At 45.7% G+C, this 25561-nt stretch overlaps 1 protein-coding gene across 1 annotated transcript in view; it reads right to left on the minus strand.

The window, feature by feature from the left end:
• Positions 1-25561, minus strand: part of LOC134600922 (hemagglutinin/amebocyte aggregation factor-like) — a 45142-nt gene that overhangs the window by 7654 nt on the left and 11927 nt on the right. The window contains exons 3-4 of the mRNA XM_063445309.1: positions 16767-16955; positions 9076-9228 (exon numbers count right to left, since the gene is read on the minus strand). Of these exons, the coding sequence (XP_063301379.1) occupies positions 9076-9228; positions 16767-16955 (342 nt within the window). The remainder of the gene's footprint in view (positions 1-9075; positions 9229-16766; positions 16956-25561) is intronic.

Raw genomic sequence — 25561 nt, forward strand, 5'->3', positions numbered from 1 at the left:
CGGCCTTTTGGGACGTCAACATAATGTTGCGGTTCCTGTCGGCGTGGTATCCTAACCATGACTTGACCCTTAAGCAGCTATCCTCCAAGATGGTTATGCTGCTTTGCCTGATCTCTTGTAAGAGAGTCTCCGATGTCAGGGCTCTTGACTGGGGTGCCTTCGTGTTTACTCCTGAAGGCGTTACTTTCAACATATCTAGGAGGACTAAGTCAGCATCCAAATCCTTCGTATATCCTAGATTCTCGGTATGTCCGGCACTCTGTCCGGTGGATTGTTTGAAGGCCTATCTGGATGCTACGCGAACGTTGCGTTCGTCTGACCGACATCCCCTATTCATTTCCTATAAGGCTCCTCATCGGCCAGTTTCGACACCGACGCTAGCGCGTTGGATTCGTTGGCTTTTATCCCTGGCGGGTATAGACACGTCTATCTTTACACCTCATTCTGTTCGAGGTGCTATGGCCTCGAAGGCATCCACAGTTGGTTGCCGTCTGGAGGACATCATGCGAGCAGCGGACTGGTCCCGAGAATCAACCTTCAGGGATTTCTATTTCAGACCAATTGAACACATTGCATCTCAGGTGATAGCACAGCTTTGAACTTGCATAATATGAGCCTCCGTGTCTTTAATAAAATTCCCAGATTTTACTAGTAACATGACGTAAAGTCATGATTTTATTAAAGACACGGAGGCGAGTATTATTCCCTCCCACCCTCCCGGTGTGGATTTGGGATAGAAGATGCTTCGATACTATGCAGGTATGTTTCCAATTAGGTCTGTATTTGGATCATGTATTTATGTCATGAATTTTTATCATGTTTTGGATGATTTTGAACGTTTTATGCTGGTTTCTAATTTTATATATTTTCTATTTCAGAATCCAGTTTTTATGTATGACTCCTCACGGTTATGTTTGGTAAGTCTACAGTTTTGAGTTTGGAAATTACCATATTTTTCTATCTTTTTTAGCTTGAAGTTATCGCTTTGTTTCCCGTTTTCCTGTTTGGATCAAGTGGGACATCGTTCATCTTACCTGGTCTTCGGTTTTCGCAAGAAAGAGGGGGATTGTGGGAGACACAGGACTTATATAGCTACTTCCTCTATTATGTGATTGGCTGCCTGTTGTGCCTGTACAGTTTTTTCTTTCATTTTTGATAATATTTATATTCCTCTATCTTTGCTGCTGAGGAAATAAAGAAAGAGTTATGCATAATACTCGCCTCCGTGTCTTTAATAAAATCATGACTTTACGTCATGTTACTAGTAAAATCTGGGAATTATGCTCTTGTTTTGGAGAGGTAATTTTATAGCCACCTTTACCAATACCTTTCAGGCAGTGGTAAGTTTTAGGCTTGTGTCTCTATTATTAGCATTAGCATTTATATAGCAACAACATATTCTGCAATGCTTTACAATTACAGAATGAGGATAATTGCCAACAATTAATTGACATACATAATTTAAACAGTGACAAAAGATGAAGAAGGGCCTGATAAAACCAATTTGTAATTTATGAATAAATGATAATGTGCTTGCTTAGAAGGCATCTGTATGCTATGGTGTGTTTGCTACTCTGTTTGCATAGGTAGGCCTATTAATAACTCTCCACTTGCAAAAACGTATTTAAATACACAAGCATTCAAAAAAAGTTTAATGGGATGCTTCCAGTATACAGTGATTAGTACCTACTAAGTGGTGCAAGGAAGTACAACCAATCAACCTGCCTCAAGGTCATGAGCGCCCAAGGCTCATTAATGCACATGAATGAAGGCTAGCCCGTCTGAATAGCTACTTTATCTTTAAAAATTGCCAGAACAAATAATGCTGGCCATGATAGAAAGGTGTCAGAACACACAGTGCGGGCTGCATAGCTGCAGATTGGTCAGTGTGCCCATCATGGCCCATGTCCACCACTGAAAGCCCATCTCAGTGGGGATGTAAGCATCAGAACTGGACCATGGAGCAATGGAAGAAGGTTGTCTGGTATAATGGACATTTTCTTTTAGTTTAGTTGGAGGGATTGGTCCATGTGCGTCTTTTACTTGGGGAAGAGATGGCAGCAGGATGCACTCTAGGAAGAAGGCAGGCTGGCAGAGGCAGTGATATCCTCTGGGGCAATGTTCTGCTGGGAAACCTTGGGTCCTGGCATTCATGTGGATGTTACTTTGACATGTACTGTAATGTTGTAAAGTGCTGCGGAATTAGTTGACGCTATATAAATACTACTACTACTACTACTAATAATAATAATGTACCACCTACCTAGAGATTGTTGCAGACCGCATACAACCCTGGCCTCTTTTAACAGGATGATGCACCCTACCACACTGATATGATTGTTAAGGAAGGGTTTTAGGAACATGACAAAGAGTTCAAGATGTTGCCTTAATCTCCAAATCCACCAGATCTTGTCTCAATCCAATTGAGCATCTGTAGGGGGGCTGGAACAACAAATCTGATCCACGGAGACCCTACCTTTAAACTTGCAGTACTTAAAGAATATGCTTTGCACATCTTGGTGCCAGATAACACTGGAAATGTTCAAATGTCTTTATGGAGCCCATGCCTCAATGCATCATAGCTGTTTTGGCAGCACAAGCGGGACCTGCACGATATTAGGCAGGTGGTTTTAATATTTTGGCTGATCTGTGTACCATTCATTGAGACACTCTAACATTCATCCAGATATAAATAACTATTCATGCAAGCATACAGGGCCTTGCAAAAGTATTCACCCCTTGACTTTTTGTTTTTTATTTTTTTTACCTATTTTGCTACATTAGAGCCTTAAGTTCAATGTTTTATTAACCTTAATTTTATGTTATGGATCAGAACACAATAGTCTAAGCTGGTGAAGTGAAATGAGAAAAATATATACATACAACTATTTTTTTTAGAAAATTGGCATGTGCGTATGTATTCACCCCCCTTGTTATGAAGCCCATAAAAAGCTCTGGTGCAACCAATTACCTTCAGAAGTCACATAATTAGTGAAATGATGTCCACCTTTGTGCAATCTAAGTGTCACATGATCTGTCATTACATATACACACCTTTTTTGAAAGGCCCCAGAGACTGCAACGCCTAAGCAAGAGGCACCACTAACCAAACACTGCCATGAAGACCAAGGAACCTGCCAAGAGACGGCCGCCCACCAAAACTCACGGGCTGGGCAAGGAGGGCATTAATCAGAGAGGCAGCACAGAGACCAACGGTAACCCTGGAGGAGCTGCAGAATTCCACAGCAGAGACTGGAGTATCTATACATAGGACGACAATAAGCTGAACGCTCCATAGAGTTGGGCTTTATGGCAGAGTGGCCAGAAGAAAGCCATTACTTTCAGCAAAAAACAAAATGCCACATTTTGAGTTTGCGAAAAGGCATGTGGGAGACTCCCAAAATGTATGGAGGAAGGTGCTCTGATCTGGCGAGACTAAAATTTAACTTTTCGGCCATCAAAGAAAACGCTATGTCTGGCGCAAACCCAACACATCACATCACCCAAAGAACACCATCCCACAGTGAAATATGGTGGTGGCAGCATCATGCCGTGGGGATGTTTTTCAGCAGCCGGGACTGGGAAACTGGTCAGAGTTGAGGGAAAGATGGTTGGTGCTAAATACAGGGATATTCTTGAGCAATACCTGTACAACTCTGTGCGTGATTTGAGGCTAGGATGGAGGTTCACCTTCCAGCAGGACAATGACCCCAAACACACTGCTAAAGCAACACTTGAGTGGTTTAAGGGGAAACATGTAAATGTGTTGGAATGGCCTAGTCAAAGCCCAGACCTCAATCCAATAGGAAATCTAGACTTAAAGATTGCTGTTCACAAGTCTGGAGCAGTTTTGCAAGGAGGAATGGGCAAAAACCCCAGTGGTAAGATGTGGCAAGCTCATAGAGACTTATCCAAAGCGACTAGGAGCTGTGATTGCCGCAAAAGGTGGCTCTTCAAAGTATTGACTTTAGGGGGGTGTATAGTTATGCACATTGAGTTGTGGGCATGTTCTGTAAATTAAATGATGCAAATCCTCAAACAATCCATGTTAATTCCAGGTTGTTCAGCAGCAGAACATGAATGCCAACGGGGGGTGAATACTTTTGCAAGGCACCATACAAAGACACACTAACAAAAATCCATTAACACGCAAGCAATACCATACATCCAAAGATAACCACACTCATACACACATTTACAAACAAACACACTAGCACACATCCACAGACACACACATATTGTCATTTTAATCTCACTTTCTCTGCTTGTATTACTCAGAGAGGGAGTGATAGGGACTCGGTACTCTCCCTGGTGTGAAGGGTGAGGAGTAGGAGAGCATTGCACTCAGGCAGATAGGCGAGTAGCCATAAGGTAACAAGTTGCTGTGGTAGCTCCTGAACTCTATTAGTATGAAGAAGGTACAAATGCAATAGCAGGTTCAGGTCTGGATCCAAAGTCAAAGACAGGGCACCCTGTTCCTGTTACAATTATTGGGAGGGACTGGAGCTGATCCAGCTGTCATGCTCTGCATGGGTACCAGTGAAAAAGTCTGAGATGAATGAGTTCAAGGAATAAGGAAACAAACTGGTGGTATTGGCTGAGATATAACTTGTGCCAGTGAAAAGGCAGCAGGAGATTAGGCAGGTTAATCCATGGCTAAAGTCATGGTGTAAGAAGGAGGGTTCAGTTTTTTTTTAGCCCACTGCGACGATTTTGTGCTTGGGTAAAATCTCTATTGTCATGATGGGTTGCACCTAAACACGTTTCTGCTGTTCTAGGGGGAGGTGACTAGTAGGTTGGAGGAATTTTTTTAAATTACTGGGGGGGTGTACAGAAGTCTACTAAATGAAGATTGAACAGAAAAGATATGGGGTTCAGTACAGGAAAAGGGGGGTGGAGATGCAAGAGTAGTAGAATCATAACAAAGAAGGTATGTAATAAAAATGTATATACAGTTCAAGTGACTCATAATAATATTAAAGGAACACTATAGTATATTCCTGACACTATAGTATTGAAACCATTATTTAGATCCCTGCTCCCTCAACCCTGGTTTAAAAAGTGTAAAACTCTTTTTTCTGGTGCCATTCTTTTGGCTGACATCATCAAACTTCATATAGGAAAGCAATGGGAGACTATTGCGCAAGCATGGCAAAATGTTGTTCTGCGCCAATCAGCATCTCCTCATAAAGATGTATTGAATCAATGCATCTCGAGGGAGGAACATTCAGCGCCTGCATGCAGGCAGGGCCGGCGCTACCATAAGGTGGCACAAGCAGCCGCCTTAGGGCGCACCGGCCCGGGGGGCGCAATCCTCGGGTGACCGGCAGGAGGAGAGCACCCTGCATAGTGCTCCCCTCCTGCCGGTCATTGCGTGTAGAGTGGCCGAGCGGACGGGCCGCGGTTTACCCGGTCTGACAGGAGATGCAACAAACTGCTTCCTGTCAGACCGGGACAGGAAATAGGATCCTCTACCGCGTACCGCCCGCTCAACCACGCTACATGGAGAGAGAAGGGGGCACAATGAAAGGTAGGAGGGGAGTGGAGGACAATACAAGTTACAGGGTGGGGAGAAGAGTTACAGGAGGGGGGGACACAAGAAAAGTTACAGGGTGGGGAGAAAAGTTACAGGAGGGGGGACACAATAAAAGTAACAGGGGTGGGGAGAAGAGTTACAGGAGGGGGGACACAAGTTACAGGGGTGGGGAGAAGAGTTACAGGAGGGGGTACACAATAAAAGTTACAGGGGTGGGGAGAAAAGTTACAGGAGGGGGGACACAATAAAAGTTACAGGGGGGGAGAGAAGAGTTACAGGAGGGGGGACACAATAAAAGTTACAGTGGTGGGGAGAAGAGTTACAGGAGGGGGGACACAATACAAGTTACGGGGGAGAGAAGAGTTACAAGAGGGGGGGGACAATACAAGTTACGGGGGGAGAGAAGAGTTACAGGGGCGACGAAGAGTTACAGGAGGGGGGTCAATAAAAGTTACAGGGGGCGACGAAGAGTTACAGGCGGGGGGGGGACAAGAAGAGTTACAGGAGGGGAGGGACAAGAAGAGTTACAGTAGGGGAGGGGGACTAGAAGAGTTACAGGAGGGGAGGTGGGCAATAAGAATTACAGGAGAAAATGGAGGGGCAATAAGAGTTACAGGAGGGGAGGGCGGTACAATAAGAGTTACAAGAGGGAGGGGGGCAATAAAAGGTACAGGAGGGGAGGGGGATAATAAAAGGTTCAGGGGAGGCAATAAAAGGTGGGGGACATTTAAAGGCACAGGAGGGGAGGGGGACATTGAAAGACACAGGAATGCTGGGGGGCACAAAGAAAGTCACAGAGGCTGAATGCACACGGGGGGCAAAGAGACATACAGAGGGGCTGAGGGAGGACACATAGACATACATAAGGGTTGTGGGGAGAAAGAGACGTACAAAGGGACTTTGGGGGAGAAAGAGCCACACAAAGGAGCTGGGGAGAAGAAAGAGACAGACAAAGGGGCTGGAGTAAGTAAAAAATACACAAATGGGTTGTAAGAGAAACACGAGGAGATAAAACACAGCAAAGCGGGTGTAAGACACATAAAGGAGAAAAGGGGAGTAAGATATTCGAATGATAGGATATAAAACACTGAAGGGGGTAAGAAATTCAAAAGGGGGGGTTACATGACACATAGGTGAAGATGCATTTTTTGGGGGGGAGGAGGGGCGGCAAAACGCATCTTCGCCTGTGTAGTCAAAAATCCTTGCACCGGCCCTGCATGCAGGCGTTTAGATGCTGAATGTTAGTGCTGCACATTGTGAAGAAGTATAGACCAGGGTGCTGCAGTGGATGTGATCCACTTGGGTTTTGCCAAGGCATTCTATACAGTCTAAAGAAAAAACGATTATAAATAGGATGGCGCAAATGAGAGAAGGATCTTAGTACATGCAGCAACCAACAAAAACAAATCCTGGTAAAACGATTTGAACATAAAATAACTTACTTTTTTATTTAGAATTTTAAATGTATATATTTACTTAAATTTATAATGCTAATTGAACAAAATACGTTTTGTAGAGTTTCTTATTGCCCACAGAAATATGTGAAAAATTGGTTTAGGCAATATAACCCATTTTTGTTCCAAGTTTTACATTTTTTTTTTTTTTTTTATATTCATAGTTTTGAATATCTGAGACCCCATTTCTATCAATTAGCACTGGGATCAGCAGTGCTACTAATAAGAGACTTATTTTGGACTTTGAAATGTTGATGAGAAAGTTTGTATTGGTTTTAAACTGGTTGGTAACATGGACTGGTGTATATAAGACACAGGGCAGTGGGAGAAAGCATCAGCCGTTTGACAAAGCAATGTGGGTGGGGCGAAATGCATTACGGACCCGGAACCAGGAAGTGATTTGGAGACAGTCGGCAACAGCAGCCAGGATAGCAGCCGGGAGATTTTTTTTACATTACATGAGTATATGGAACTTTCTTTGCGGTTTCCTGAGGCTGGTGAGCGGACTAACTACCTCCACAACAAGTTTTGCTGTTTTAAATTGCTATTAATAAAGTATACTTACCTGAGATCCGGATTGCAAGCTTCCTTTCCACGGATCCCACGCACTCTAGGGGCTGATCTTCCCTGAGTGCTATAGCAACGAGTGGTGCTTTTACCACTCCAATCTTGTGAGTGTAACACCTAAAGGGCACCTCTGTTTGCTTTATTCTATATATTTATAAGTAAATTACTATGATGCACTTGGAGCTCTCTTTCTGTTTTTGTCTCCTTAATAGGTGTCAGAGTGATTTCCATGTTTGCAAGTATACCTACAGATTGTGCTTTTCAATTATTTATATTTCCACTCTGTAAACACCTCATTTCATGTACACAGGGTTACTTTCACTCTCTATAAGAGGTCGATAGTGAATACGATTTTTGTTGTTGCGCACCATCACTATTGTAAGTTATTCTATACAGTTTGACACATTAGGCTAGTGTTCAATTTAAAATAAAATTCTTGTCTTTGGCATAAAGACAGAGTATAGAGAGTTAAAAATGGTGTCCCTCGGGGTTCTGTTCTGACTGCTTCTATTTAACATATTTATAATTCCTCTTAAAAGAGGCTTTAAAGGTCAGTGTCAGTGTTTGCAGATGGCACAAAACTAGGTGGCTAATACAATGTGAACAGTATACATGGGAGGTATATGCTGTAGCCAACACCTAAGCTCCATTCCCAGTTCCATCTATGGGCAGCCTGAACTGAGATGGCTATGGGCCCAACAGGAGAGATCAGATCTCAACGTGTCATGAATGTGGAATTGTTTTGTGTGCTCTCCTGTCCTGCTGATGCTTGTTACCAAATAAGTGGATTTGGCTATGGAGCCTGCACTGCCTGAATACCAAGGCTTGTTAATATGCACGTTCAGGTAGATTTGCATATTGTAATTTCTGAAAGCAGGATAGATATTTTGTGTTAATTATTGTCTTCCCCACTCCTTTATAAATATGTCATTGTGTTGTTATAAGTTGCTGTCTGTTGTCTATGATCTGGTTATTTGTATTTTGTGGAAGTTGTCACAGCAATCTTAGGTTAATGAGCATATGGGCTATTTCCAAGTAAAAAAAATAAAGAAGTGTATGCTAGTTACTTTCAGAACTGTGTGTCCTATGTGGATTTCTAGGGTTCCCAGTCACCGAGTTGTCATACCTGTTTGCGGGCTGCATGACCCCCCTAGCCCTGGGGCAAATCAAATAGAGCTAGGCCTAAGAGCTGCAAGTGTCTTTATAAAGACAAGAGCTATCGCATTGCAAGCAGAGGTGCATACCTGCCTGGATGGAAAGCTGCAGAGAAGACAATACCTGCCTGGAAGAAGGTCTGCATAGGAATAGGCAGAGGGGGCGCTACTTGGAAGGAGAGCTTTAACTTGGTCGGGTGGAAAAGCTCCAGAGAGACTATAGTCAAGCCTCAGTGCCTGGGTCTGAAGTGCTCCAGGGTCCTGTCAAGTGACTAGGAAGTGAACTGGGGGAGGTACTCGTTGGAGTACAGGAGCTCCGTCAGAGTTCACCTTAATTCAACTTGGACAGTTACTGTATACTTACTCTTTTCTATTGTCATGGTAGCTTCTTGTACCCACCAGGTAGAAGTTGGGTAAGGCATCCCATTTCAAGTACCCATCAAACTCATTGACATAGCCACTCCACTGGCAGTTACTTGTGACTTGTACTTCTCCTGTACAGCATTCAAACTTCCATCTGCAAGTGAATTTGTTATACATGATAGATTTATATTGCAGGTATTTTTATTAAAAAAAAAATAACTCACATTAAGGCCTTAACTTAATATTTTTTTTCTAAGCTTTTAAAATGATTTATAATATCTTTGGATAAAAATTTTTTTAAATTCAAAACATAAAAAAAAAAAAATCATATCTAAATATATATATATATATATATATATATATATATGCAGTGGAACCTCGGTTAACGAATGCCTCGGTAAACGAAAAATTCGGTTTACGTATAAAAATTCATTTAAAAAAATGCCTCGGTTTACGTATTTTTTTCGCAATACGAAACAAGTTTCCCAGTTTATAGCTCCGCCCCCTGCATACTGAAGTGTGGGTAGCACGTGAGTGTGTAGTGTGGAGGTGTTGGAGAGGTTTTGGAGCCATTTGCAGCAAGTTGTGGAGCCTTGTGGAGCCTTTTGGAGCCATTTTCAGCAAGTTGTGGAGCCTTTTGGAGCCATTTTCAGCAAGTTGTGGAGCCTTTTGAAGCCACTTGCAGTAAGTTGTGGAGCCATTTGCAGCAAGTTGTGGAGCCTTTTGGAGCCATTTGCAGCAAGTTGTGGAGCCTTGTGGAGCCTTTTGGAGCCATTTGCAGCAAGTTGTGGAGCCTTTTGGAGCCATTTGCAGCAAGTTGTGGAGCCTTTTGGAGCCATTTGCAGCAAGTTGTGGAGCCTTTTTGAGCACTTTGCAGCAAGTTTTGGAGCCTTTTGGAGCCATTTGCAGCAGGTTTTGGAGCCTTTTTGGTGCATCTCAAGAAGTGGAAAGGTAGGGAGCTGAGCTTAGTTGTTTCCATGCCTTTTACTGTGTGATGTTTTAAAACATAAAGTTGGATGTTTGAAATGTTATTGCTTGATTAATCATGTCCCTGTACAGTATTTATGCCTTTAAAGTGCACTTTATAAAGAGTTTTGAACAGATAAAATACTTTATTTGACTTTTTTCTCACCTCCGGAACGCTTTAATTGGTTTTCAATGCATTCCTATGGGAAACCGTGTTTCGGTTTACGAATTTTTCGCAATACGAAACGTCCCGGAGAACGCATTAAATTCGTAAATTTATTTTGTTGTGCAAGTAATAACAAATAGGCTGGATATGCCACGACAGCAATACCAAGCATGAGAACAACAGACATTAATAGTATCATGGCTTATAGAGAAAGTGCACATTTTTATATTAAAATAACATGCTAATAAAAGTGAAGGTCGGTAGGTGAGAAAAGCTTAACATTCTAGAATTCCGGTTAGAGTAATGTATATGATCTTTAGTAGGCAGCACGAAGGTACTGCGGATTGCTAAGTTACAAGATGGTTAAGTTACAGGCTTCTAAGACAAGACTAGGCTTAATGTGAGGTTTAGAGCCGTAAATAACTGTGATTCGCATTGTACCCAGTCTTGTTGTGAGTATAGATTTCTTAAGAACGTAAAATAAAGAAAAACATCAAATGTATTCTATTACTTCAAACAAAAGCAGAAGCACATAAGCAGACTCAAAAGCATATAAAATACAGGAGTCCACCATGTAAGAGTGATTCGGTAGGTACTTAAGACATCAGGGCAGCCACTCAAGACATCAGGGCAGACTCCAGGGCAGCGTCTTTATCCTATCCCCAGCTTGTATCAGGGGTGTAGCCCCCGGGGGGAAGGAGGGAAAGATATGTGTAGTTTCTGCGTTGTGGGAGTTATTTTTCTCTCTCTGGTCTGGATTGGGTAGTGTACTATGCTGTTTAAGATTATGTGGAGGCTAAGTGTTAGTAAACTAGGTGATCATGAGTGGGCTGATGTTTGTACCTAAGGGTACTAGTAGATTTTGTTGTAGTAGTGTATTAAATCTCTGATGAGGGGCTGAACAAGCCGACCCAGTCAGGAAAACACACAGCTGAGCAAGGGGGAAACGGTAGTGACCGACCGATGCACTTCCAATTCCCACAGACGGGCAAGAAAACACGCCGCAAGGTCAGGGCCTACCCAGCATACAAGGCCCTTGAAGCAGTGCTACGCAACGCGGTGATCCCGGCCGCCACAACACCCACTGAGAGAGGGACAACCTACCCGGCAAACATGGGACGGAGATCCCAACGGGCAGCTACAGGCGGAGGCACAAACACCCAGGACATCAGCACAATGCTGCAGCGCTCCACGGCCCCAAAGATGGCCGCCATGCCTGAACAGGACACCAGCTCGCAGGACCAGAGCAACCATCAGGGGTAATCATAGACCCACAGTCACACGTGGACGTGCAGCCGGACCCCGACGCACTAACCCCAGCCACCAAACTAGATATTAGGAACCTCCTGGCAGAGCTGAAACAGATGTCTCCGGCGGACATGACCTTGATGCGCACCGAGGTACAGGCAGTGACAGACCGCGTGCAAACCACGGGGGAGGACATTTTAGACATGCAGCAAGAGGTGACAAGTCTTAAAGAAACAGTACTACAACTTCAAACCTCCCATTCTGCCCTGCTTAACAAGCTGGTTGCGGCAGAAGACAGAAACCGCAGAAACAATGTAAAAATAAGAGGCATCCCCGACGATGTAAATCTCTCTGAATTACCACACTACCTCAGACGCCTCTTTGCAACCTTACTACCACACTCGCAGGCAAAGAAGCTGACCTTTGCAGGGATTTTTCGCACCAGTAAACCAAGTCTGGTACCTCCCCTAACAAACAGCGACGTGATCCTGCGGTGCCAAACCCTAGCGGATAGAAACAACATTTTTGCCGCTACAAGAGGCAAAACACCGCTAGACTTTGAAAATGCCAGTCCCACTTTCTACCCGGACCTGACCAAGCCCACCCTTCAGTGGAGGAGATCCCTGGGACCAGTGACCCGCCGCCTACGTGACGCCAATGTGACCTACCGCTGGACAATGCCTAAAGCCCTGATAGTGGACCAAAACGGTACCACTCTCAAACTCACCTCCATACAGGAGGCATACCCATTCCTTCAAGCACTGGGGCTCCCACCGGAACCTGGCACATGTGATGCACCCACCACCTCTCATAACTGGGACCCAACAAGCACTGTCCCCTTCACACCCCGAGGAAGAGGCGCCCCGATAGATACCACATGACTCCAACAGCACACAGGCGCAACGTTTACCTACTTGTTTTGTTAATACAATAGAGTTTTTGAATGTCTAATATTTATGTTACATCTCCCAGTTTCACAACGTGTCCCTCACCCCCCCCGGGGTGCTACACACCGAAGGTCGACACGCCCACCAGCGGCTAGCCTACACCTTACACTGACCACCACCGCAAACAAGGCCCACACAGTGGCCATCACCACTCACCTCCCCCCCCTGCGACCCCCTTTTGGTTAGGGGTCATAAACTCACATGTACCACGTACGTAACCACTTGGCATGCAGGGCACAAAAATAATAAAAACGAGAACACCCAAGTACGAACCACCTAGGCCCTATGCCCAACACTAACACCACACCTGAAGGCTAAGGGGCACAATCCATATCCCCCCCCCAAGCACCAGGACCCACCAACACACAGAAAGTTCTCAAATGTCGTCAACTAACGAGCATATGCTAGACAAATAGGAGCTACTTACGACACGAGTTTTCTTCTGTAATCATAGTATAACTGCGTTGAGCCAGGTTAATATGTTATATCATACTGTACTTAATATGTTATATCATACTGTACTAAACTCAGAATACCTTCAACTGCTACACGAATTAATGTACTAACTGTACAATGTACAATGTGCTCACCATCACTGTCCTATAGCGGACACGCTATGCTTGAATAACTTACTAAAAACTGTGCAGGTCTAAACTGAGCCATACTGATTTCCTTGTTGAAAACAAAAACAAAAGCGCTGTTGTGGCACAAAATGCAATATAGTTATTGTTAATCCTATGCACAAACAAAATAAAGAATTATATAAAAAAAAAAATCTCTGATGAGGGAAGCATATGGGCAATCATGGTGTTAGTGGTGGTGACCTGAGGCTTGTTTTGGTTACCCTAGTAGGTAAGTACCCCTAACCAAGGAGGCATGGGGGGGGGGGGGTTGTAAATCTTTTGTGGGTGTGTCTAATGTGTGTATGCAAGACGGGTCTGAGACTGCCCCTCTCAGGGTCTGTTAGTATATAGAACGGGTAATAGTAGGGTAATTAATAGTGATGTCCCGAACTGTTCGCCGGCAAATAGTTCCCGGCGAACATCGCTTGTTCGCCACGGACGGCGAACACATGCGCTGTTCGGTCCGCCCCCTATTCGTCATCATTGAGTAAACTTTGACCCTGTACCTCACAGTCAGCAGACACATTCCAGCCAATCAGCAGCAGACCCTCCCACCTCCTGGACAGCATCCATTTTACATTCATTGTGAAGCTCCATTCTTAGTGAGAGTAGGGACAGTGTAACAGTGTAGGGAAATTGATAGCTAGGCTAGTGTATTCAGTGTCCACTACAGTCCTGAAGGACTCATCTGATCTCTGCTGTAAGGACAGCACCCCAAAAAGCCCTTTTTAGGGCTAGAACGTCAGTCTGCTTTTTTTTTTTCTGTGTAATCTAATTGCAGTTGCCTGCCTGCCAGCGTGTGTGTCAGGCTCACAGCGTATACTGTGCCCACTTGCCCAGTGCCACCACTTACTCACTGGTGTCACAATAGCTTGCATTTAAAAAACAAAACAAAAACTTTTTTGACCGTAATATAATAGCAGTCAGTTTCCTTCACTAGTGTGCGTTTCAGGGCCTGCCCAGTGCCACCACTCACTCACTGGTGTCACAATAGCTTGCATTTAACAAAACAAAACTTTTTTGACTGTAATATAATAGCAGTCAGTTTCCTTCACTAGTGTGCGTTTCAGGGCCTGCCAGGGCACAGTGTCACATCAGTGCAACTCATATCTGGTGTAACAGTAGTGTACATTTTTAAAAAATAAATAAAATTTTGACTGTAATAGATTGAATAGCAGTTAGTTGTCTGCCAGCATGTGTGTCAGGCTCACAGCGTATACTGTGCCCACTTGCCCAGTGCTACCACTCATATCTGGTGTCACAATAGCTTGCATTTAAAAAAAAACTAAACTTTTTTGACTGTAATATAATAGCAGTCAGTTTCCTTCACTAGTGTACGTTTCAGGGCCTGCCAGGGCACAGTGTCACACCAGTGCAACTCATATCTGGTGTAACAGTAGTGTACATTAAAAAAAAAAAAATACAGAGGGCTTGTTGTCACCTTTCGGGGACCCCTGGTGTTGTACGTGGCTGGGTGGAGGAAGAGGCCTTCCATGACATCAGTGAGGACAAGGAACGGGACATTGCTAGCTTAGTATCCAACCTTGTGCAAATGGGGAGTTTGCGGTTGTGCAAATGGACTGTTTGCGGTTGTTTGCGGTGCGTTAAACGGGGAGTTTGGTCTGTCACTGTGAAGCGGGCGTAACCCTTACACTACCTGATCGATACAACATCATACCTGATGTTTTAAAGCACGTTATTCCAAACAATTTAGGAATGTTAGGTGATTTATGCCCTTTATGGATTAAAACCAGACTCTGCATCAACTATGTAATTTTCCATTGGAGTTTTGCCATGGATCCCCCTCCGGCATGCCACAGTCCAGGTATTAGTCCCCTTGAAACAACTTTTCCATCACTATTGTGGCCAGAAAGAGTTCCTGTAGGTTTTAAAATTCGCCTGCCCATTGAAGTCTATGGCGGTTCGCCCGGTTCGCCCGTTCGCGAACATTTGCGGAAGTTCGCGTTCGCCGTTCGCGAACCGAAAATTTTATGTTCGCAACATCACTAGTAATTGACCATTAAGTTAAGAGAAGTCTGAACAGAGGTTAGTATTAGGTATAGTATAAACCAAGAACATTTGTGGTCTAGCAAAGTTTGTTCCTCGGTGTGGGGTAGCTGCGCCCTCTTCTTGATCAGTCAGGTAGTTGGTATGGTTCTTGGTACGAATGGAATCGTTGACTCAGGGTCCCAGGTGTGTTCGACTTGGGGTGCAGAGGTTGCGGTTGAGGCTTCGGTAAGGCCCAGTGTGCGGAGTATTGCAGGTGCTTACGATTCAGTTGTGAGCTTGTGGGTCGTCCCGTTGTGTGTGTTTAGTAGGGATCTTGGCGTGCCCCATCTGTATGTTTCCCCTGCAGAACGTAGTCGGCTGGTGAGTGACTGCAGTGATTTACGCCATTGAAGTGTAGTTTTAGTGAGGTCCTGGTAGAAGGTTAAGTGCGAATCTTCAAATAGTAATGGGGTTTTATCCCTCACTGCTGCCATGATATGGCCCTTATCTTGTGGTGTACAGCATCGGAGGATGACGTCACCAGTGATAGGGGCTGCCGTCTTAGTGATGGTAGGCAGTCGGTACAGTCCATTTATAGTGAATTTCTTGGGTAGCGCTGGTGGTGACAGTGAAGCAATTAGTCTTCTTATATAGTGAGGTAGTTCCTCTGCGTTGATCTCGGGGGGGGGGGAGGCACCCTGTGGATTTTAAGGTGGTTGCGGCGGTACCTATCTTCCAGTGCAGTCATTTGTAGTGACATAGCCTGCTGAGTTGTTTGTAAGTGGACCATTGCGGTTTTCAATTCAGTTACTTAATTTTAAAGTTTCCCAATGTGCCCTTCAGTCAAGGTTGTCCTGTCACTGAGCTGCTGCATATTAGATTTTAGGGAGGTCATGTCTGCACTTAGGATCCTCTGTATTTCCAACAAAGTATTTTGCATGTTGTGAAGATCCTGCTTAGTGGCAGGGACTGTGCCTCCAGGGATATCCCCAGTCATGAAGTGTGGTTCCCCTTTTGTTGCTGGGATGTGTGTCTGGCTTGGTAAGTCAGGAGATGTGTGGGTGTCAGTGCCGTCAGTGGCCGCCATTTTGTATGGTACCTGCCTCTGTAGCAGAGTGCCGATATCCCACTGGTCCGTTGCCGGAGCGGATTGAGGTGTCTGGGAGCGCGCCCATTGCTGGAGAGGAGCTGTGGGGGTGTCAGCTGCTTTTGAGGTAGATCAAATCAAGCGTTTGATTATTTGTCTATCTACTACTTTATAAATTGATTGTGCGCATGTCTTCTGGAAGTAAATCACACCGGACACATTGCAGGTTTATGAAGAACTCCAGAGTGCCCTTTATTGCAGGGGGTGCAATTCCCTTTTAAAGCAGAAATACGTCATGTACAGAGTCACAGTTAACATAAAGTATACATTCATCAATTGGTTAACAGTCTAAGGGGTCTTCACAGCATCATCACATGACATTTCTTTGTATCCCAGCCCCTTTCTAGCTCCATTTTACTACACGTGGCATGTTTCTATAGAGCTTTTAGTTGCACAAAGGAAGTGGGGGAGGAGATAGTAAAGGAAGCTGTTCCTTTAACACAGGAATTTGTTACACAAGGCTTGCTCGATGGGAAGGGGGGAAGGTAGCAGGATGGGAGGAATTTGCAGAGGAAATAGTTACTGAGCACACAGAGGGGGGAAGGGAAGCTTTTACTCTAGCAGCCAGTTTTACACAGTGAATACAGAATAAATAGGCAGGTTTACCTTCTGTCCTCCTTCGAGTTATCATGTGAGCTCTCCATGCCCCTGAGGACAGAGCCAAAGGGACATATGAAATAGAGTTCTTCATCAAAATTATTAGCATAACCAGACCAGGTACAGCTTCCAGGATTGCTAAATGTGTTCTGACAGAAAAAATCCCACACTCGATCCTCACGCTTATTGTCATGTATACTATTAAGGAAGAAAAAGAAATATTGTATGGATACTGCATGCTGATTGTATTTTAGTGTAATAGATCATATAATTACGTTATCGTGTTAAAAATGTGTACGCATACATATATAACAATTGCTCTAAAATTCTCCTGTGTGTCTCAGGTAATATTTCACTGAGACAAAACATTAATCTCTCACATAAGTGATTATGGTGCTAGGGTGCCATCCCACGATTCAGACGATTTAGAGCATCAGCAAGTAATCTATACAAAAGATTGAACACTATATGGCAATACTTATCTATTGTGAGGTCTAATAAGCCTATGGCAAACAAAAAGTTAAAAAACAAGAGTTGGGGCGGAGCTTACCAGCCGAACGAGCAAGACGTACATGTTGGGAGCTCCCACACCTGAAGCCCTGATTCTGGGCATTACGCCCGACCACCGCTTCGTGCCCGCAGCGGACAACTACCCTCACACCCAGGAGGTGATGCGGAGTCCGGAGATACCCGATTCGGGGCTCCCCGCCACTAAATTGCCCGCTTCACAATCCGCGGCCTGCACGGGTGGGAGCCGCGGAGAGACGGCCGCTCTCCCAGTTCTCAGGCTGAAGAGGGGATACTCACACATCGCTCCCCCCCCCCCCCCTGGACCGGCGGTGGATATCCCGGTCCCCACCAGCACAGGACACAACACACAGAGGCATCATAGCAGATGAACCTCCAAGCAGAATGGCCCAAGATGGCGGACAAACCGCGCACCACTACATGTGGCCTGATGCAGCCACAACGCAGCAAAGAAAGGCACACAGCGAAGGAGTTAAAGAAGACGAAACATGGAACAAGCAGCACCCTTTCCACTCCACCCAGACACACCCGGGAGTTCTTTGACCGACTCTGCTCCAACTTATGGTCAAAACTCCGTTACAGGGTCCGGGCCTTCAAACAAGCAGTTCGAGCGGCAGCAGCATGGATCCGACCAGCTACCCGGCGGCACCTGAGTGAGTACCCACAACAAGCCCCCAGGGCGCCCTCCAGAAGGGGACGAAGACAGAAATTAAAGCAGCGACGGCTCGCCCCTCAGGCGCCAGCAATCACCCTCTTAAGAGTCCACAACCAGCAGAGAAAATCCCCGGACGAACGACTGCCCACACCCAGCAATGCCCCGACGCAAGCAGACAAGCTGGGGGACCAGCTCAAGAGACTGCTCGCAGCCGGAATTGTACAGCCGCAGCACAAGAGATGACCCCCACGTGGAAAGCCTCGGACTGCTCTCAAACCTATGCTAACAGCCTGCCGTCCACTGGTATAGGGTAAAAGGGGACATTTGTATCGAGATGGCATACTGAAATGACAATATGCGCGACTAATAGGCTACCTAGCTCTTAGTATACTACATGCTATTTTATCGAATGTTGCAAAGTCACAGTTAATCACTATTGCTTATGGCGCTTAAAGATGGGAGCAAGTGGGACAAATTTGCATTGTGATATAGTTTTGTGATTTATAATCTTTCTTTCTGCTTAAAGCGACTAAAATGTCTGAGTCTACATGTATGGCCAATGCACTGCTGTCCCCTGGTGGACAAACTTCATGAAACCTATAGAAATCTGTGCTTAATGTTGGCCTTAGCTCCTGGTTAAACGACAAAAATAAGCTCAATGTTTTATTTCTCTTACATATACCTAGCATAAATGCCGATTTAGACGAGTTAAGCAATGATTATCTTACTGTATGGTATTTAACCTTACTCTAACAATTCCACTGTTCAACCAAGCTTGTTAAAAATGTAAAAAATGTGCAGTCTCTCATGCCACTGTTTAACCAATGTCTTTCTTGCAATACGCTGTTGTGGCGTCTATTGATTCCTTGTACCCACCTGCACAACAAAAATAAAGAATTAAAAAAACAAACAAAAACAAGAGTTAATTGTGTAGTAGTGTTAAAATGTACAGAGAGTTAAACAAGGGGTATAGTAGATCTCACTCACAAAATCAAAGCCAACAAATTCTCTTGGTTCAAGTGTGAAGTGCCCTAGAGCAGGGCCGGATTAACATAGGGGCTGATGGAGCTGCAGCTCCAGGCCCAGGCCCATGGAATAGGCCCATTGTAAAAAAAAATAATTTTTTTTTTTTTTTTTTTTTTTACATTTTGGTTTTTACAGACTACTCTTAGGTTTACCACCTGATTGATATTTTAAGGCACAGCTGGTATTGGAGGCTGCCTGGCCGTGATGGTACTGCAGTAATACCAGCAATACAAATGCAAATATTTTTCTCCGTATAAACGGAGATTACTCTGCAATACCAGCACCGGCCAGTAGGGGTCACTGTGTGTGGAGAGAGGCAGGGATAGGAAGTTACAGCATCTCCCTGCCTCTCTCTACTCACTGATCCGCGGGGGAGCAGCTACACAGCACAGAGAGTCCAGACAGCAGCTCCCAGTCTTCAGAGACAGACTACAGCTCAGATATGTGAAGGATGGGGGGAAAGGCAGCAGGGAGACATGTGGACACATGTCTCTCAGTGTCCCCATGTCTCTCAGTGTCCCCATGACTCCCAGCCAGTGTCTCAGTGTCCCCATGTCTCCCAGTGTCCCTATGTCTCCCAGCCAGTGTCTCAGTTTCCCCATGTCTCCCAGTGTCTGTGTCCCCATGTCTATGTGTCCTTAGTGTCCCGATGTCTCCCAGTGTCCCCAAATGTCTGTGTCCCCATGTCTATGTCCACAAGTGCCCCATGTCTCCCAGTGTCCCCAAGTGTCTGTGTCCCCATGCCTCCCAGCCAGTGTCCCTAGTGTCTGTGTCCCCATGTCTTTCAGTGTCCCTAGTGTTTTAGTTTCCCCAAATGTCTGTGTCACCATGGCTCCCAGTGTCCCCTAGTCTCCCAGTATCTGTGTCCCCGTGTCTCTGTGTCCCCATGTCTCTCAATGGCCCCATGTCTCCCAATGTCCCCATGACTCCCAGCCAGTGTCCCCATGTCTCTCAGTGTCCCTATGTTTCCCCGCCAGTGTCCCTAGTGTCTCAGTGTTCCCATGTCTCCCAGTGTCTGTGTCCCCATGGCCCTATGTCCTTAGTGTCTCCATGTCTCCCAGTGTCTGCAAATGTCTGTGTCCCCATGTCTATGTCCACAAGTGCCCCATGTCTCCCAGTGTCCCCTTGTCTCTGTGTCCCCATGTCTGTGTCCCCATCCATGTCTCTGTGCCCCCATGTATCTCAATGTCCCCATGACTCCCAGCTAGTGTCTGTGTCCCCATGTCTCTGTGTCCCCATGTCTCTGTGTCCCCATGTCTCTGTGTCCCCATGTCTCTGTGTCCCCATGTCTCTCAATGTCCCCATGTCTCTGTGTCCCCATGTCTCTCAATGTCCCCATGTCTCCCAGTGTCCCTATGTCTCCCAGCCAGTGTCCCTAGTGTCTCAGTGTCCCCATGTATCCCAGTGTCTGTGTCCCCATGTCTCTGTGTCCTTAGTGTCCCCAAATGTCTCAATGTCCCCATGCCTCCCAGTGTCCCCATGTCTATGTCCCCAAGTGCCCCATGTCTCTCAGTGTCCCCATGCCTCCCAGCCAGTGTCCCTAGTGTCTGTGTCCCCATGTCTCCTAGTGTCTGTGTCCCCATGTCTGTGTCCCTAGTGTCTGTCTCCTCATTTCTCCCAGTGTCCCCAAATGTCTGTGTCCTCATGTCTCCCAGTGTCCCCATGTCTGTATTAACAAGTGCCCCCATGTCTCCCAGTGCCCCCATGTCTCTGTGTCCCTGGGTCTCTCAGTGTCCCCATGTCTCTCAGTGTCCCCTAGTATCCTAGTGACACGGGACACACTGAGACATGGGGACACTAGGAGAAATGGGGACACAGACACTGGGAGACTAGGGGACTGGGTGACATGGGGACATTGACACTGTGATACATAGGGACACTGATGCCAGGCTGGCCTTCCAATACTTTGAACAGACATGCCCCCTTTTTGGGCATGTTCGCCCTTTTTGGCAGTTCTGGTCACGTGATTCGTGTCAGTGGTGCACCCTTTTACCCCGCCCATGGACACTGCTGTTATGGGGTATGGATTTACTTGAAAGATGAAAGCATTAATTAGATATAGAGATTAGCATAGAGTATGTGTTTTCTTAAAGCTGCATCCTTTGAGTTTCCCTCCAACACCAACTCCATCAGACTCTTGGGAGGTATGACTGTTTTAGTGTTTTTGGTTGATAAGTTTCTGTAATTAGGCCCCGTCATAATTGTCAGCACCAGGCCCACTGGGCTCTTAATCTGGCCCTGCCCTAGAGTATCAGCAAGTAGATCCTCTGGTAAGAGGAAGGCGGACAAGTAGATACTTCCTGGCGGCGTTCTTCAATGGCTTTAAAAGGAGGATATAGACAAGTAAATGAGACGTTCTCTGTTCATGCAGTTGTGAAGTGCCATCTAGAAGAGGGACCAGGATCTCCTTGCTGTTACTCTAGTGCACTTCGCACTTGAGCCAAGTGAATTTTTTGGCTCTTATTTTGTGAATGAGATCTATAACGTAGATGGCACGTATAACGTTGACCTCTCTGTACTTTTAGATGTTATTGCACTATTATCCCTTGTTTTTAATCTTTTTATTTGCTACATGCTTATTACTAGTGATGTCGCGAACATAAAATGTTCGGTTCGCGAACGGCGAACGCGAACTTCCACAAACGTTCGCGAACCGGGCGAACCGCCATAGACTTCAATGGGCAGGCAAATTTTAAAACCCACAGGGACTCTTTCTGGCCACAATAGTGATGGAAAAGTTGTTTCAAGGGGACTAACACCTGGACTGTGGCATGCCGGAGGGGGATCCATGGCAAAACTCCCATGGAAAATTACACAGTTGATGCAGAGTCTGGTTTTAATCCATAAAGGGCATAAATCACCTAATATTCCTAAATCACAATGGATATGGATTGACACCTGACATATGACATATTGACACCTTGACATATGGATTGACACCTGTCCTCAGGGACCCTGATACACACTGACACAGAGCAGAATAGGGACTGTTCCTCCTACATAGGGTCACTTGGCAGATATGGATTGACACCTGTCCTCAGAGACCCTGATACACACTGACACCGAGCAGAATAGGAACTGTTCCTCCTACATAGGGTCACTTGGCAGATATGGATTAACACCTATCCTAATGATCCCTGATACACACTGACACAGAGCAGAATAGGGACTGTTCCCCCTACATAGGGTCACTTGGCAGATATGTATTGACACCTGTCCTCAGAGACCCTGATACACACTGACACAGAGCAGAATAGGGACTGTTCCCCCTACATAGGGTCACTTGGCAGATATGGATTGACATCTGTCCTCAGGGACCCTGATACACACTAACACAGAGCAGAATAGGGACTGTTCCTCCTACATAGGGTCACTTGGCAGATATGGATTGACACCTGTCCTCAGAGACCCTGATACACACTGACACAGAGCAGAATAGGGACTGTTCCCCCTACATAGGGTCACTTGGCAGATATGGATTGACACCTGTCCTCAGAGACCCTGATACACACTGACACAGAGCAGAATAGGGACTGTTCCCCCTACATAGGGTCACTTGGCAGATATAGTTGACACCTGTCCTCAGGGACCCTGATACACACTGACACAGAGCAGAATAAGGACTGTTCCTCCTACATAGGGTCACTTGGCAGATATGGATTGACACCTGTCCTCAGAGACCCTGATACACACTGACACAGAGCAGAATAGGGAATATTCACTAAATGCTAAACATTGTTATACAGGGGAATATTCAGTAAATAAGGACCTACTGTCCTCCCCCCGGCCCCACCCGTGAGCGGTGGGTGGGGGGCATAAAAAAATGAGGGGGGGGACCTACTGTATGATGTTGTATCGATCAGGTAGTGTAAGGGTTACGCCCGCTTCACAGTGACAGACCAAACTCCCCGTTTAACGCACCACAAACAACCGCAAACAGTCCATTTGCACAACCGCAAACTCCCCAATTGCACAAGGTTGGATACCAAGCTAACCATGTCCGTTCCTTGTCCTCACTGATGTCATTGAAGGTCTCTTCCTCCACCCAGCCACGTACAACACCAAGGGTCCCTGAAAGGTGACAACAAGCCCCCCTGAGACGCCTGCTGTGTTTGGTCTTCCACCTCCTCAAAGCCACCTTCCTCCTCTGACTCCACCTTCCTCTTCTGTGGCGGAACCAACCTCGCCACTGTAAACTGGAGAAGCCTGGTTGCTAGCCTCCTGCCCTGCGACTATGGCCCCTGGACATATTGCCCTTTAAAAACTATATCTGGGCTTAATGGATTTTAATATTGCTGTCTCTGGCTCTTTAAATGGGTTGTACAGAGGCTATGGACACCGGGAATAGGTTTAAATACTTTGCTGGGATTCGGTAGTAAAAACCGTTTGTGTCGTTTTAATCATTCCCTTTGTCTCAGTGTCTGGGTGGGCGCCATTTCGGGACTTACACGTGTTCGCGGCCATCTTGCGCACGAACAGCGGTGTTTGCCTGTGAACGCATGGAACTAAAAACGGATACGCAAATAGGCGAACACCGCTGAGACCTCCATACACCCATAACTTCGTGCTGGAACTACCGAACAACCGGCCGTTCGGTAGTTGTACTTAATTTGCTATGGGGAGTCTAGCGACCACCGAGATTCGACTGGATGGCACGAATTTCATCCCTTTTCATCATACGAAGATGGACCGACCGCAAGGCCAAAACTTATGGAACTGTTTTCGGCAAGTTGGTCTATGCGGTCGGTCAAATCTTTGGAACGCTATAACTCCCGAACCGTTTATCCGAATGAACTGATTTTTGGATATGTTGTCCCCCTGAATAAGAGCTATCAAACGGTGTTTTAAAGGTGTACCCCCGGCCGTTCGGTAGTTGTACTTAATTTGCTATGGGGAGTCTAGCGACCACCGAGATTCGACTGGATGGCACGAATTTCATCCCTTTTCATCATACGAACGATGGACCGACCGCAAGGCCAAAACTTATGGAACTGTTTTCGGCAAGTTGGTCTATGCGGTCGGTCAAATCTTTGGAACGCTATAACTCCCGAACCGTTTATCCGAATGAACTGATTTTTGGATATGTTGTCCCCCTGAATAAGAGCTATCAAACGGTGTTTTAAAGGTGTACCCCCTGTGTTTGGGGTACATCCAGAACTTGGGGAAAAGTGTGTACTGTATAATTGTGTTAAGTATTAATCTAAGGGGAGGAGATGTGTGGGAGGTAACATCTATGCTATTGGTTATTTTATGCCTCCCCCTGGGTGTGGCCTGTATGTGTACAATTGTAATAAAAGCCAGGCTGGATGTGCCAGTGGAGAGTTCCTGTTTAACCCTCAAAGTGAAGTGTCGTCTCATTATTGGGAGAGGATTTATTGTATGCTGTTCCAGTTTGACTGCTAGGAGTGTAAACCTATTTGCATGGTTTTTCCTATTAAGCTGTATACAGCATTCATATGCTAGAGAGGATTCCTATGCTTCTCAGATTCAGTGGTTGTGGTGTCTGCTGCAGTGCTTGAAGTCCTCAGGAAACGCTAGGAGCATCCTTTAACGGAGGTACCCAGTCGGGGTGCCAGGCGATCCGTTACAGCGTCAAAAAACGCTATCCAACAAATCACATGGGACACAGAAGAATTCGTGAGCAACTTGTTTCTGGTCCCCAAGAAAGGGGGCGGGGTACGCCCAGTAATAAATCTCCGACCTCTAAATGCGTTTGTCCAATACTACCATTTCAAAATGGAGGGTATTCATAGCCTTCGGGACCTCCTCATACCATCAGATTGGAAGGTCAAAATAGATTTACGGGACACTTACCTGACAATCCCGATCGCAGAAGCGCACCGGAGCCTACTGCAGTTTCAGTGGCAGGGAACGAAATGGAGGTTTGCATGTCTGCCATTTGGCCTATCCTCTGCTCCATGGTGCTTCACAAAAGTGCTAAAACCAGTGATTGCCTTCCTGCGCACACGAGGGGTCAGATTAATAATTTATCTAGACTGTAGCGGACTGGACCCTGCACCAGAGTCTGCCCCAGTTTCCTGGAGGGGACTGCTTGCTCGCCTCCTGCCCTGTGATTATGGTCCCTGGGAGATATGGCCCTTCAAGTACAATATTTGGGCATAATGGATTATGTATGACCTTACTGGCCCTTTAAGAACCATCTGGGGACATACTGTGGAGTTACTGGGTGACCACCATTTCATGTATCAGAGGCACATGGTGAGAATAATGGATGAAGCACATGGTGAGAACAATGGATGGTGGCCATTTTAACTCACAAACATTGTTGTGACTTTTCTACACGGTGCCATCTCGCCGGTATTTGGCACACAAAGTCATCGTGCAGTAGTTTTAAACTATACAACAGGGGACACATTATACAGTAATTATTTTTTATATAATCTGTATATGTTCTGCGGAATCTGCATTGAACTGTATCTTCCAAACTACTGAATGGATCTGGGTGAATTTTGGAGATGTGGTTCACCCAGATCCCCTGGTTCTGAGGGTATACTTTATCCCGGGTCCCGGGACCGCTACACTATCGTGCCCTACAAAGACTCAAAGCTTCATACCTACGCTCCGGTCACTCATA

The sequence above is a fragment of the Pelobates fuscus genome, chromosome 3, assembly GCF_036172605.1.
Source record: "Pelobates fuscus isolate aPelFus1 chromosome 3, aPelFus1.pri, whole genome shotgun sequence".
NCBI lineage: Eukaryota > Metazoa > Chordata > Amphibia > Anura > Pelobatidae > Pelobates > Pelobates fuscus.